Source organism: Peromyscus leucopus, chromosome 23, assembly GCF_004664715.2.
Source record: "Peromyscus leucopus breed LL Stock chromosome 23, UCI_PerLeu_2.1, whole genome shotgun sequence".
Taxonomy (NCBI): Eukaryota; Metazoa; Chordata; class Mammalia; order Rodentia; family Cricetidae; genus Peromyscus; species Peromyscus leucopus.
This window is the reverse complement of record NC_051082.1, coordinates 45563414-45576264: the sequence shown is the minus strand read 5'-3', so window position 1 is coordinate 45576264 and position 12851 is coordinate 45563414. Positions and strand designations below refer to the sequence as shown.

Below are 12851 nucleotides of genomic sequence, written 5' to 3'. Positions count from 1 at the left end.
TTATAAGTCTGTACCTCCTCCTTCTCCTTTCTTCTTCTTTTAAATTTTTTATTTTTATTTTATTTTTTTATTTCGAGACAGGGGTTTCTCTGTGTAGCCCTCGCTGTCCTGGAACGCAGAGATCCGCCTGCTTTTGCCCCCCGAGTGCGGGGATTAAAGACGTGCACCACCACCATCTAGCTCCTGTACAACCTTCTTTTTTTTTTTTTTAACATTTATTTGGTTTTTGTATATGAGTGCTCTATCTGCATGTACAGATCCCACTATCAGTGGTTGTGAGCCGCCATGTGGTTGCCGAGAACAGAACTCAGGTCCTCTGGAAGAGCAGCCAGTGCCCTTAACTGCTGACCATCTCTCCAGCCCCTGTACAACATTCTAAACGTGCAGCCTGTTACTTTTTTCCACAACACTCTGTGAATTTCTCTGTATTTTAGTGTCCTGTTTTCTAGGCTCCATTGTACCAAAGTTTATGTTTGCAGAAGTACAGGCATGGGTGTCGCTCAGTGGCAGGATGTGTGCTTAGTAGGTGCAGAGTCCTGGGCTCCGCCCCCAAACATGAAACACGCAGGCATGTGCGTACACACACACACACACACACACACACACACACACACACACACGCACACACACACACGCACACGCACGCTCACACAGGGTGTTATTTATCACAATACCCAGAATACATTGCTCCTTTTGTTGTTAGCAGCTCTGAGGTAAATGCACCAGGCCTTTTTAAAAATTGGTGTGTATATAGTTTTAAAACACACCAGTAATTCCATTTTCTGTGTTTATGCATTTAATGTACAGCATTTAAATTTGTTGATTCCTCGACTTGAGGAAAGGTACTTTTAGATAGTTGCTAGGGATGTTGATCTAATATGACACTAAGTTTGAGAGATCACTGGCACATGAACTGGTGGTTTTTCCCTCCCATGGCAAACACTAACTGTGATGGAAGTCTGCTCTACCAATGTTAACTCAGTGTTTGTTTGTTTTTCAGTGTTATGTGCCAAGAACCTTGCAAAGAAAGACTTCTTCAGTAAGTACACCCAGCTTTGCTCCTGTCTAATGTGATCTATGTATTTCTGAGAAATAATTTTTATGCGTGTGTGTATGTGCATGCACACATGCATGCTGTTGTGTGTGTGAATGTTCCCCACATGCATGTGGAGGTCAGAGGGCAGCTTGCAGGAGTCAGTTCTCTCCTTCCACCATGTGGGTACCAGGCATTGGATTTAGATCTTGTTGGCTCCTGACATTTAATTTTTGTAAAAGCACTGAGTGTAGTTTTCTCAAAGTCTAGGAATCCAGAGCTTGACAAACATCTCCCAGCTGCACACAGCATTCATCTCATCCTCCATCCCAGCCATGCCCGTGTCCCCTGCTTCCTGACCTGGTAGCTGGGAGGACCTTGCTCTCTGCTGGGTGGGGTAATATTCTCTGGTCAAACACAAACAAGGCATTTATGACGTAGGTGGCTTGACTAAAATCGACAGTCCGGGTTTGCAGACTGAATCTATCTAAAAATGTGTGTAGTGGGAGGAACTGGGAAGGAGTCGGGGCTGCACCCCTGATCATGCCTTACCTCAGTGAAATCGGCGCCTACAGCCCTGAAAGCTCCCACTTCCGGTCCCCAGGGAGTCAGTGCTTAAGTGCCATCACCCACATTTTCAGGAAAAAGAGACTTAGGCTCAAAGGCCTTATCCAAGTGGCCTGGAAACTCCAAAAGTGGTGGCTCATAGAGCAGTCTCTTTCCCAAACCTCCTGCCTTACTGCTCGTCTGGTGCCGTAAGCCTGTTGGATTCATGTGCCAGCATTTAGAGACCTTCCCCAATGAAGTCTCGGGGACTCCATGATGCCACAGCTAACACAGGCAGAAGATCAATAAACAAAGTTTCTGGCATATTTACTTCATCATAGATCCTGTTCCTACATTTAGTTAGTCCCTATAATGATCATCAGAGATGGGGCTAGCTGGAGAGAGAGATGACTCAGTGTGTATCTGCCCTAGTACTCTCACGGGCAGCTCACTGCCTGCAACTCTAGCTCCAGGAGATCCAACACTCTAGTTCTTGCAGTACACACATACATGTGCATACATATACAGAGACACATACACATAAATAGAAGCAATTTTGAAAATGCACAACTCAGCATAGATGGACGTTTGAATTTGAGCCTGTTTTCCTACTTTTCTTGTAATCCAGGGGTGAAGGTGTGCTCGTCTGAACTCTCTTTGCTAGTGGAGACTAACCTTCAAAAAGAGACTAGTGAGGAGTGACATGTGCAGTGTCTTTATCCCAAGGGGGGATCTTGCCGGTCCCTGTGCAGGGAGGATGACACTGTGCCGCCAGGTAGACTGTCTTCTGACCTGGGTATGTCTGCTCTCTCTCCCCAGGACTCCCTGACCCCTTTGCCAAGATCGTTGTGGATGGCTCTGGGCAGTGCCACTCAACCGACACTGTGAAAAACACCTTGGACCCAAAGTGGAACCAGCATTATGACCTGTGAGTCAACCTCCCATGAGGAAAGCAGGCATGAAGCTTTGAAGAGACATACTGGAGAAAGAAAAAAGATGGCTGACTTTTTAACTGATGACCAAAGGGCTGGGAACACATTGCCAAGTTTACAGTTAATGCCCTGGATGTTCTTGGCATTTGTTCTCATACATTTTCATGCTTTGGTTCTTAACAGAGTGATGCTGTGACCCTTGGATATTTCAACTCCCTAGCCATTTTTAGCAGAAAAACAAACAAAGAACTATGATTCATGGCCCAGTGTGCTACATTTTATTTTCAGTGAAACTTAAATCTAGTTGTAGTTTTTATTTAAAAAGTGTATTATTTAAAAAGTATATTAGTATGACCACATATTTCTGCTATTTTTTGAAAATGTTGGCCTTTTCTTGGTACTAATTTTTTTTTGCTATAATCCATCATACAGTTTTGTATATTCATTCCAAATTTAGGATCACATTTTTATATGGACCCATGTCCCTGCATAATGATTACTAACACAAATGGTGCTGTGTGTGCATGCGTGGGTGGGGTTTTAGTAGTATTGCCTTTTGTGATTCTCTTCACGTGGCTTGGAACGTAGCTGCCATTTGTCTTGATAGTTCTCTCTGTGGATGTGCCCAAGGAGCGAGTGGGGTTATTATCTTGGTTCACGTACCTTTGTGCACTTTGGATGGATTGTGTGGAATTGTAAGGAGTCCCTTGTTGCAAACTAATATTCTCTGTTAAGCCTGGGTCACTGCCCTCCGGAAGTGCTAGAGCATGGTCCACCTCTTTACAAGATCTTATCATGTGCTGGGCCTGGTGGTACCGGACTGTAATCCTGACACTTTGGGAAGCTGAGGCAGGAGCATTGCAAGTTGAAGGCCTGCCTAGTTTACAGAGCTAGTTCATTCTAGCTGTTACATGGGGAAATATAAGCACATACAGACCAAGGTAACGACTTCACCAGAGTTCAGCTTAGTGAATCCATGAGTGCACTTGGGTTACTTACAGAAGCGGGGAGGGGTGACTTAGAGGATCAACCTCAGTACTGAGAGTCTATCCCAGCACAATGATCCTCCTAGATGCTGGGCCCTGCTGCTCTCTGCAGGACACACACAGGCAGCTCAGCAGCTTGGAGTGTCTCTTCTCAGCGTTCTTACCATGTAACCCTGGGGGGTGGGCAGGGTATGAATCTGATAAGTTTCAGGATTTCCTAAGACTTGTGAGTTTCTTACTTCCTGTGTTTTAATGAGATTCCTTTGGATCCCTGAGTTTAAATAAGTCTCTCTCTAGTGTAGAATATTTTACTTCCAAGGAAATCGTTTCACAACACCAGCCTGGGTAACTTAGACTCCATCTCAAAATAAAAAGTCGTGTTTTGTTTTGTTTTGTTTTGTTTTTGTTTTTTAAAGAGTGGAGGGATGGGATTGGGGAAATGGCTAAGGGAGAACGCTTGCCAGTGAAGGGTCAAGGGCATGGCTCGGGGGTAGAGTGCTTGCATTGGCCTGTGGGAGGTCCTCAGTTCAGTCTCTAGTGCAGTAGACAAATGAATAAGGAGAAAATAATTTAAAGTGCTTGTTATGACAGGGTTACCTACACTCACTGCTGTGTACGGGTTGAGTTCTTTTCCCATGCCAAATGAAACACAGCCAGCTCTACCCCCACTCCGTGGATTCTAAGTCAGCCAGATGCATGTAAACGAGGCTGCCATAGTTCAGCATTGTACCTGAACGGACTCATGTGCTCCCACAGGTACGTTGGGAAAACTGACTCTATAACCATCAGCGTGTGGAACCACAAGAAGATCCACAAGAAGCAGGGGGCTGGCTTCCTGGGCTGTGTGCGGCTGCTCTCTAATGCCATCAGCAGACTGAAAGACACTGGCTGTAAGAACCAAATGCTCTTCTGCCTCTCAGGGCAGCTGGAGAAAGCTTAGGAGGCATCTTTTTCTTTCTTTGATTTGTTTTGAATGCTGAATACAGAATTCCTGCCTTCCTCCCTAGTTAACCTTCCCTGGGTTAAGTTTTGAATTGTTTGTTTGCAGACCAGCGTTTGGATCTATGCAAACTAAATCCCTCAGATACTGATGCGGTTCGTGGCCAAATAGTGGGTAAGAATTTTCTCATCTGCATAAAGGGCTCTTTGACGGAACCCACCATCCTGCTCCCGGTTCTGATGGGGGGCACAGGCTTCTAGGGCAGACCACATCTGGGCCATCTCCAGAACTAAGCCTTTCCTCTTGTGTGGTTTTCATTCTTTTCTCTGTTTTCTTCATCCTGTCATTGAAACTGAGTTCATGGGACTCCAGTTGAGATGGAGGTTGTGATCTATAAGTGTCGTGCCAGTCACCACAAGAATGGACGGTTGGCGTTCATATTGCTCAGGGTAGTAAGAGCTGAGGCCACATGCTGAAGATTGAGTTGGGATAGCCGCATAGGCAGGAGCTGGAATACATGGCTTCTCTGGGAAGCCCCATCCTATATGGCAAAAGCGACAATGATGTGTGACAAATCCAAGTAATGTGATTTATAGTCAAAGGATTCCATTGTGCGAGAGAAGGATTACAATGTGCTCACACTGTTGACTGGAGGCATTCCGATGGAGTGACCTCTCTGAGTTGCCCGTTTCCCTGCCCACCCTGTCCTTGGCAGTGTTTTAGGGGATAGCACATGTTGGCTGTGAGTCCTGCATGGAGTTGTGGAGCAGCAGCCAGGCTGAGCCACTCTACAACTCCAGATGCCTCAGGTCCCAAGACGGTGAGCAGTGTATCCGCCCTGGAAGTAGCTTAACAATAATGTTCTCATGCACTGCATTCCCACCTGGAATTTCTTCTTTCCTTTGGGGAGGGATGTGTCAGGGGCAAAAGCCAAACAACTGAAACTTGGGAGTGAGTAAAACATCTTTCTTGTCTGTGCCAGTGAGACCAGAACATGAATGTTTCTTTAGATTGAGCTAGACTGTAGGCACTGAAGATGTCCTCTGTGCCTTCACTAACCATAAACCAGGTCTTCTTAAGATGGAAGCTAATGGAATGGAATTACATACTGTGCTCTCTAGCTCTATGGGACGGTGGGGCATGAGAAACTCAGCAGCTTTTCCGCTCTCTGCTTTCAAGACTGTTGAAGCAGTATGTGGTGTGTGCAGCTGTTGGCCTGAGATGCTTCACGCCGAAAGCATCAGGGTGTGTGTGTGTGTGTATGAACTCACTTCCTTTTTATGATACTGGACATAGGTTATAGGCTGTCAGTGGCTCACGGTGCTGCAGCGCAGGAGTGTAGAGCAGCCCTGGGTTCTAATGTAAGCTCCTCTTTTCTGTTGTAGTCAGTTTACAGACCCGAGACCGAATAGGCAGTGGAGGGTCGGTGGTGGACTGCAGAGGGCTGCTAGAAAATGAAGGGTACGTATGTCTACCATGATGCCAGCCTGATGCCAGCCTGATGCCCGCCTGATGCAGCCATGTCCCTTCTCCCCAGAGGAAGGACCCTTTGAACCTTACACTACTGTGTAGCATAAAACTATTCCAAACTACTAGTTTATGAAGGAAGGTATAACTACCCCAGGGATTATACCCCCAAAGACCCAGGAAATAACTCAAGGAGGTTCCCACCAGTTAGAGGTGACAGTCTATCTGCGCATGGTGGAGTATGCCTCCAGTCTCATCACTAAGGGGGCAGAAGCAGGAGGATCCTGAGTTCCAGGCGAGCCTGAGCTATTTAAAAACAAACAAACAAAAGCCCAAGAAACAGCTATTAAAAGCAATATGGGACTTTATTCACATGCATGTATGTATTTGTATAGGCCACAGGACAACCTTGATATCATTCCCTAGGAGCCACCCACTTTGGATTTTTTCCCCAAGATTTATTTATGCATTTATTTGTTTATTTGTTTGTTTGTTTATTGTGTATTGGTGCCATGTGGGTGCTGGGAATTGAACCCAAGTCCTCTGGAAGTGCTCTTAACTGCTGAGCCATCTCTCCGGCCCCCACCTTGGATTTTAAGATAGGGTCTTTCATTGGCTTGGAACTCAGCGGTTGCCGAGGCTGGCCGGCCAGTGAGCCGCGGGATGCCCCTGTCCGCTCCCAGGTGTTGGGATGACAGGCACACACTGCCACACTAACTGGGCGTTGAAGTGAAGGCCTCACTGCTTGTACAGCAAGCACCCTGCCAGCTGAGCCGTCACCCCAGGCCTGGATTTTGTTTCAGTCATGATTTATAAGACAGAGAAATTGAACATTGGCTCGTGTTTGATTTTTTTTTCTCAAAATTAATGTTCCTTTGTTAGCTGCAATAATGAAGAAGTCATTGCCTTTAAAAAAGTGGTCCATGCCAAAACATGTACGGGTCAAACGGTGCAGTGTAGGGATTGGACTGACGATCAGCCAGCGGTGGAAAGGACTGGAGAGCAGCAGCCTGCCGACATCCGCTGTGACTGGCTGCTGGTTCTGGGGTAGAAGCCCATTGTTCTGGTGTTTCAATATAAGGGTTTTAAAAAGTAGTCCATCGTAAGGGAAGTGACTCGTTAAGGCTAATTGTTTTTGAAACTGCTGGGGGTGGGGTAAGAAATGTTTTAAAAGCACTTAGAGTTATAGTATTTATGTAACCAAGAATTTTATCCTTGAGTAAAATAACAAAGGAAATGGAGTGTTGGATTAAATCAAGAAAAATGAATGTCAGGAGCACCTTCTGCTCCACCCACCATCATGTAGAGCTGTAGCCTAGAGTGAATAACCCTGTTATTCTAAATTGTGGTTCCCTCTGGCGGCTTGTCCACCTGAGAGTTTTTCTCATTGGACACCCTAGATGGCATGAAACTTAGCATTGGGATCACTATCACTCGTTAAAGGGACCTGGAACAAATGCCTGCTGTTCCCACACCTGCTCTGCCCCATCCCTTCCAGAACAGTGTATGAAGACTCGGGCCCTGGCAGGCCGCTCAGCTGCCTTATGGAGGAGCCTGCCCCGTACACAGACGGGACCGGTGCTGCTGCGGGAGGTGGGAGCTGCAGGTTTGTGGAGTCTCCAAGCCAAGATCAGAGACTCCAGGTACAGCGACTTCGAAATCCTGAGGTTCGAGGGTCCCTACAGACGCCCCAGAACCGACCACATGGCCACCAGTCACCAGAGCTGCCTGAAGGCTATGGTGAGTGTCTTAGTTTGCTCCCTGTTGCTCTGATAAATGCCGTGACTAAAAGCAGTTGGGGGAGGAAAGGTTTATTTAGGCTTACAGGTTACAGTCTGTCACTGAGGGGCGTCAGGCCAGAACTCAAGGCAGAGCTGACGCAGAAGCCATGGAGGAATGCTAACTCATCACTCCGCATGGCTTGCCAAGCTAGCTTTCTTTCTTTTTTAAAATTAATTAATTTTACATCCTGACTGCACCTTCCCCTCCCTCCCCTCCTCCCAGTCTCTCTCCCCCACCTCCAGAAAACCAGCAGAGCTCATAGGGGCTCACAGAGACTGAACTGCCAACCATGGAGCCTGCATGGGATGACCTAGGCCCTCTGCTCATAAGTTACAGTTGTGTAGCTTGGTCCTCTTGTGGGGCAGTGGCTGTCTCTGACTCTGTTGCCTGATTTTGGGACCCTTTCCTATGATAATATATTGTGTGCCCTAATAAACATGCTTGAGGATCAGAGGACAGAGCCAGCCACTAAATTAGACATAGAGGCCAGACAGTGGTGGCACACGCTTTTAATCCCAGCACTTGATATCTCATGCCTTTGCTTGGGAAGCACACACGCCTTTAATCCCAGGAAGTAATATGGCAGGGCAGAGAATGGTATATAAGGCGTGAGGAAAGAGGAACGTTCTCTCTTTAGGCTGAGGATTTCATAGAGGTAAGAATTAGTGGTGGACTGCTCTGCTTCTCTGATCTTCAGGCAAGGTTATTAGGGCACACAATGTATCACCACACCTAACTTCTGCCAGGTTGCCTTGTCTGGTCCTAACAGGAGAAGTGTCACATCAAGATACCTGCTCCTTGGTATACAGTGACTGGTTGTTTGGGGTTTGTTTTTTTGTTTTGTTTTTTGTTTGTTTGTTTGTTTGGTTTTGGTTTTTTTGAGACAGGGTTTCTCTGTGCAGTTTTGGTGTCTGTCCTGGATCTCGCTCTGTAGACCAGGTTGGCCTCGAACTCACAGAGATCCGCCTGGCTCTGCTTCCCGAGTACTGGGATTAAACGCCTGCGCCACCACCGCCCAGCTATTTAGGTTTTTTTTTTTTTTTTTTTTTTTTTTTTTGGTTTTTTCGAGACAGGGTTTCTCTGTGTAGCTTTGCGCCTTTCCTGGAGCTCACTTGGTAGCCCAGGCTGGCCTTGAACTCACAGCGATCCGCCAGGCTCTGCCTCCCGAGTGCTGGGATTAAAGGCGTGCGCCACCAACGCCCGGCTGCTATTTAGGTTTTTGAGACAAGTTCTCACTATAAAGTCCTGGCTGGCCTGTAACTCACTTTATAGACCAGCCTGGCCTTGAACTCAGAGATCCACTTACCTCTGTCTCCTGAGTACAGACATGTGCCACCATGCCCAACCTTACTCTGCTTTTTTATATTATCCAGGTCCACCTGCTCAGTGGGCTGGACCCTCACACATTAATCACTAATCAAGAAAATGCTCCCAGTCTTGCCTACAAGCCAATCTGATGGAGGAATTTTTCTCAATTAAGATTTTCTTTTCCCAAATAACTCTAGCTGCTACCAAGTTGATAGAAAACCAGTCAGGACAGTGAGGAACTCACCCTGTGTCCCTGGGGAATCAGCACTTTCCTTGAGAGCTTGTGTTGTCAGACCTTTGAAGTATCCAGTGCACAGCTGCTGGTGGCCTGGCTGGGCTCCACAGCTGTGGCATTGGATGGCTGTGGCCACATAAGGATGGGAAACTTGTAATGAGCTCTGGAGCAGGCATCCCTTCTCTGCGTAGAGGCCACCTGGAAATGCTACCTGTGGACACACCAGAGAGGCAAGCAGCGTGAAGCACGTGAGGAAACTCATGGTGGTCTGTGATCTGAGAATGGAAGGGACAGAGCCATGTGGCTGCAGTGGAGAGAAGGACCAGGAGGGGATGTCGTTCACATCATCAGATCGCCCAGATGCAAGCGTGTTAGGAGATGGTGGTGGAGATGGAAGGTTGAGTCTGTGGCAGAAGTGGGTGGAGGCATCAACTCCAGGGTGGCTCAGTGAGAAGTGGATTCTACCCAAACCTGGGACGCCTGCAGTCACACCTCCGAGGCAGGAGAATCATGAGTTCAAGGCTGGTTTAGGCTACTTCATAAGACCTCTGTCAAAACACTATCATGCATACATACATGAAATAAAAATAAAAAAAGCTTCAGAGTCTGAAAATGGGGTTGGAGTGGGAAACGGAATTTACTCACTCGGATTCCTTTCTCCTGCAGAGCAAAGGACGACAGTACAGGGACAAGTTTACTTTTTGCACACGCAGACTGGAGTCAGCACGTGGCATGACCCCAGGATCCCCAGGTAGGCCTCACGGGCTTGAAGAGCCAGCCCCCTCATGAAAGCTGACAGTGCTCTGTGAAGGGAGATGGAGGCTGGGACGTGCCGGGCAGGGGCATGTGTTGGGGAGTGTGGAACCACGGTGGGCCTTGGTCGCCTTTGAAGATGGTCACGTGGCCATCTTCTATGATCTCTCTCTCTTTCCTTTTTTGTAAATGCATAAATTGTCCTTGATACGAAGTGAAACAGGAAAGATAAAGACTCTGTTACCCTTTCTCTCTTCTACCTTACTGCCCCTCTTGCCTCAGTCCCTTGGGGACCATTCCGGGGGGAGATGAAGCTTTTCTATACGAATTCCTTCTACAAGGCCATACATCCGAGCCCAGGTCAGAGACCCCGCCCCACCCTGTGCCAGAGTTAAGTTTCTTTCTTTCTTTGCTGTTTTCCTTTTCTCTGTTTCCTTTACAGTAGCATTACTGCCTAACAGACCTTGGGTAATGCTCCTTTCCTTTTGATTCATGATTTGTTCCCCGAGAACCAGCTTCCCGTCTTTGGTGTTGAATTTACAGTTCAGGGTCTGTCATTTGTGTGGGAATATTACCTGCAAATGAATGCGGCACCTGCCTCTTGGCATGCGTCGTAAGAAATGACCGGCGTCTGTGTTAATCCCTGAAGTGTTTTGATCAGGCATGCTGGGCCCTTCTGACGAGATCACAGTGACGTTATCAAGGGGCCAAAGTGAAAGCACTTGCTGAACATGGGGTGCCTTGCTGTGGCCTCTATGCCATGAGTGCATGCTCTGTGTTCTTCCCAGCCTGGAAAGTGTGGGGCCCTCAGGAACTTTTCAGCAGAGGAATCTTTGCTACACCAAGCATCTGGTTTGATTAGTGATTTCCAAGAACTTCCTAATGGGGGTCAGGTGCTTCCTGGTAGTGTGCCCCTCTGTTGTATGAGGAAAGCTGTTCCTGGGGTAAAAATTCCTTATGGTGAACATGAACAGTTGAGAGGTCTGCCCTTACCTGCCAGGTGCTGCTGCTGTTTATAGGCCAGAGGTTTGTTTGGACTTAGTGGGGTTGGCACGCATAGCAGTGTGACAGGGGCGTGGGTACCTTGCTAGGAAACCTCTGGCTGCTGGCACTGAGTGTTGGTCTGTGCCTTGGTTCTCAGTGGGATAAAGCTCTCTGTGTGTTCCGTTTTGCTAGAGACCTTAACAGTGTGAACTGTGATGAACTTGGGCCGCTGCCTCCAGGCTGGGAAGTCAGAAGTACAGTGTCGGGAAGAATCTATTTTGTAGATCACAATAATAGAACAACGCAGTTTACAGACCCACGGCTTCACCACATCATGACGTAAGACTTTAACATCTCTGCTAGCCTCTTTACTTTATAACTGGATGCTTCCTTGCACCAGTTTGGTGTTGGGGGGGGGGAGTGCTTAACAGTGGTGTTGTGTGTGCAGAGGCTATAGGTCAGTGTAGAGTTCTTCTTCCATCATTCTCCACCCTAGTTTTTGAGCAGGGTGACCTGGAAGTCACCATCTTGGCTTGTAGCTGGCTAGCAAGTCCCAGGGATGTGCCTGGCTCCGCCCCCAGCACTAGAGTGATAGATGAGCACAACTGGGTTTTTCCCTGGGTGCTGGGCACCTGAACTCAGGGCCTCATGCTTGCAAAGCCAGAACTTGATTGCTGAGCCATTCCCTCAGCCCCACAGTAATATTTTTCTTAATGTGTCTTCTGCAGTGTTTGCTCCACAATGGGCACAAGCAAAATAGGGTAGATATTTGATGACCGTGAGATATTTAAACCCTGAGATTTGCGTGGCAGCTGCTGAGGCCGTACATTGTTGGCACCCTTTTCCTACAAGCATCCCAAGTGAAGGCCACTGAGGTGACGGCAGGAAGAGGTTCTCCAGCAAAACTTGCAGGGCACAGTCTATAAGGGCCTGCTGTTGTTCGCCGGAGGCTTGACCTTGCCAGGCGGTCGTGCCTTGGAAATGGGTGTGATCTTTTGTGCCACCCGCAGACACAGCTTCACACATAGCTCTACAGTATGGCTGGCATTAGTGGTGAAACTTGAATAAAGCAAATGCCACATCGTTTCTAATGGCCCAAGTCCTGCCGCTGACCTTCCTCCTTAGTGAACAGGCCTGGGAATCTTGACCAAAAGGAGGAGTAGGCGTCCCTGGCTGTCATAGGTTGTTTGCTCTTCACTTCCGGCCTGGCTTCCTGTGCGCTCCTGTAAGTCCTCTGCCAGTCCAGTCTCAGTTCATCCCTGCCAAGGCCCTACCAGCAGCACACCAATTGGTATCAATGACACACAGAGATGCATGGCACAAAGACAATTTCTGGTGTAATTTTCAGTAATAATGTGGCAGATTGTATTAGTCAGGGTTCTCTAGAGAAACAAAATTTAGAGAATGATATCATTTATTACAATGAGTTACAGGCTGTGGTCCAGCTAGTCCAACAATGGCTGCCTACCAACAAAAGGTCCAAGAGTCCAGTAGTTGTTCAGTCTACAAGGCTGGGTGTCTCAGCTGGTCTTCAGTATATGCTGGAATCCTAAGAAGTAGGCCCTAATGCCAGTGAAGGAATGGATGTGTTATTGAGAGTAAGAGCAAGCAGGCAGAGAGAGAGAGAGAAAGCAAGCTTCCTTCTTCCATGCCCTTTATATGGGCTGCCAGCAGAAGGTGTGGCCCAGATTAAAGGTGGGTCTTCCTACCTCAAAGATCCAGATTAGAAATGGGTCTTCCAAAAACCCAAAAAACAAAAAAACTCACAGGTGTGCCCAGCCATTTGGGTTTTAGTTCATTCCAGGCGTAGTCAAGCAAACAATCAGGAACAGCCACCGCACAGATAAATGACTGTTTGGAATGGGGGTGTCTCCTTTACTGTACC

General features: G+C 47.5%; 1 protein-coding gene across 4 annotated transcripts in view; it reads left to right on the top strand.

Moving 5' to 3' along the window:
- Window positions 1-12851, top strand: part of Smurf1 (SMAD specific E3 ubiquitin protein ligase 1) — a 95410-nt gene that overhangs the window by 65691 nt on the left and 16868 nt on the right. For 2 of the 4 annotated variants that reach the window (XM_028890337.1, XM_028890336.1), the window contains exons 2-10: window positions 1001-1039; window positions 2399-2507; window positions 4254-4387; window positions 4546-4611; window positions 5823-5898; window positions 7403-7644; window positions 9896-9980; window positions 10265-10342; window positions 11159-11305. In XM_028890337.1, the coding sequence (XP_028746170.1) occupies window positions 1001-1039; window positions 2399-2507; window positions 4254-4387; window positions 4546-4611; window positions 5823-5898; window positions 7403-7644; window positions 9896-9980; window positions 10265-10342; window positions 11159-11305 (976 nt within the window). The remainder of the gene's footprint in view (window positions 1-1000; window positions 1040-2398; window positions 2508-4253; window positions 4388-4545; window positions 4612-5822; window positions 5899-7402; window positions 7645-9895; window positions 9981-10264; window positions 10343-11158; window positions 11306-12851) is intronic. The other 2 variants (XM_028890339.1, XM_028890338.1) reach the window with 1 other exon arrangement.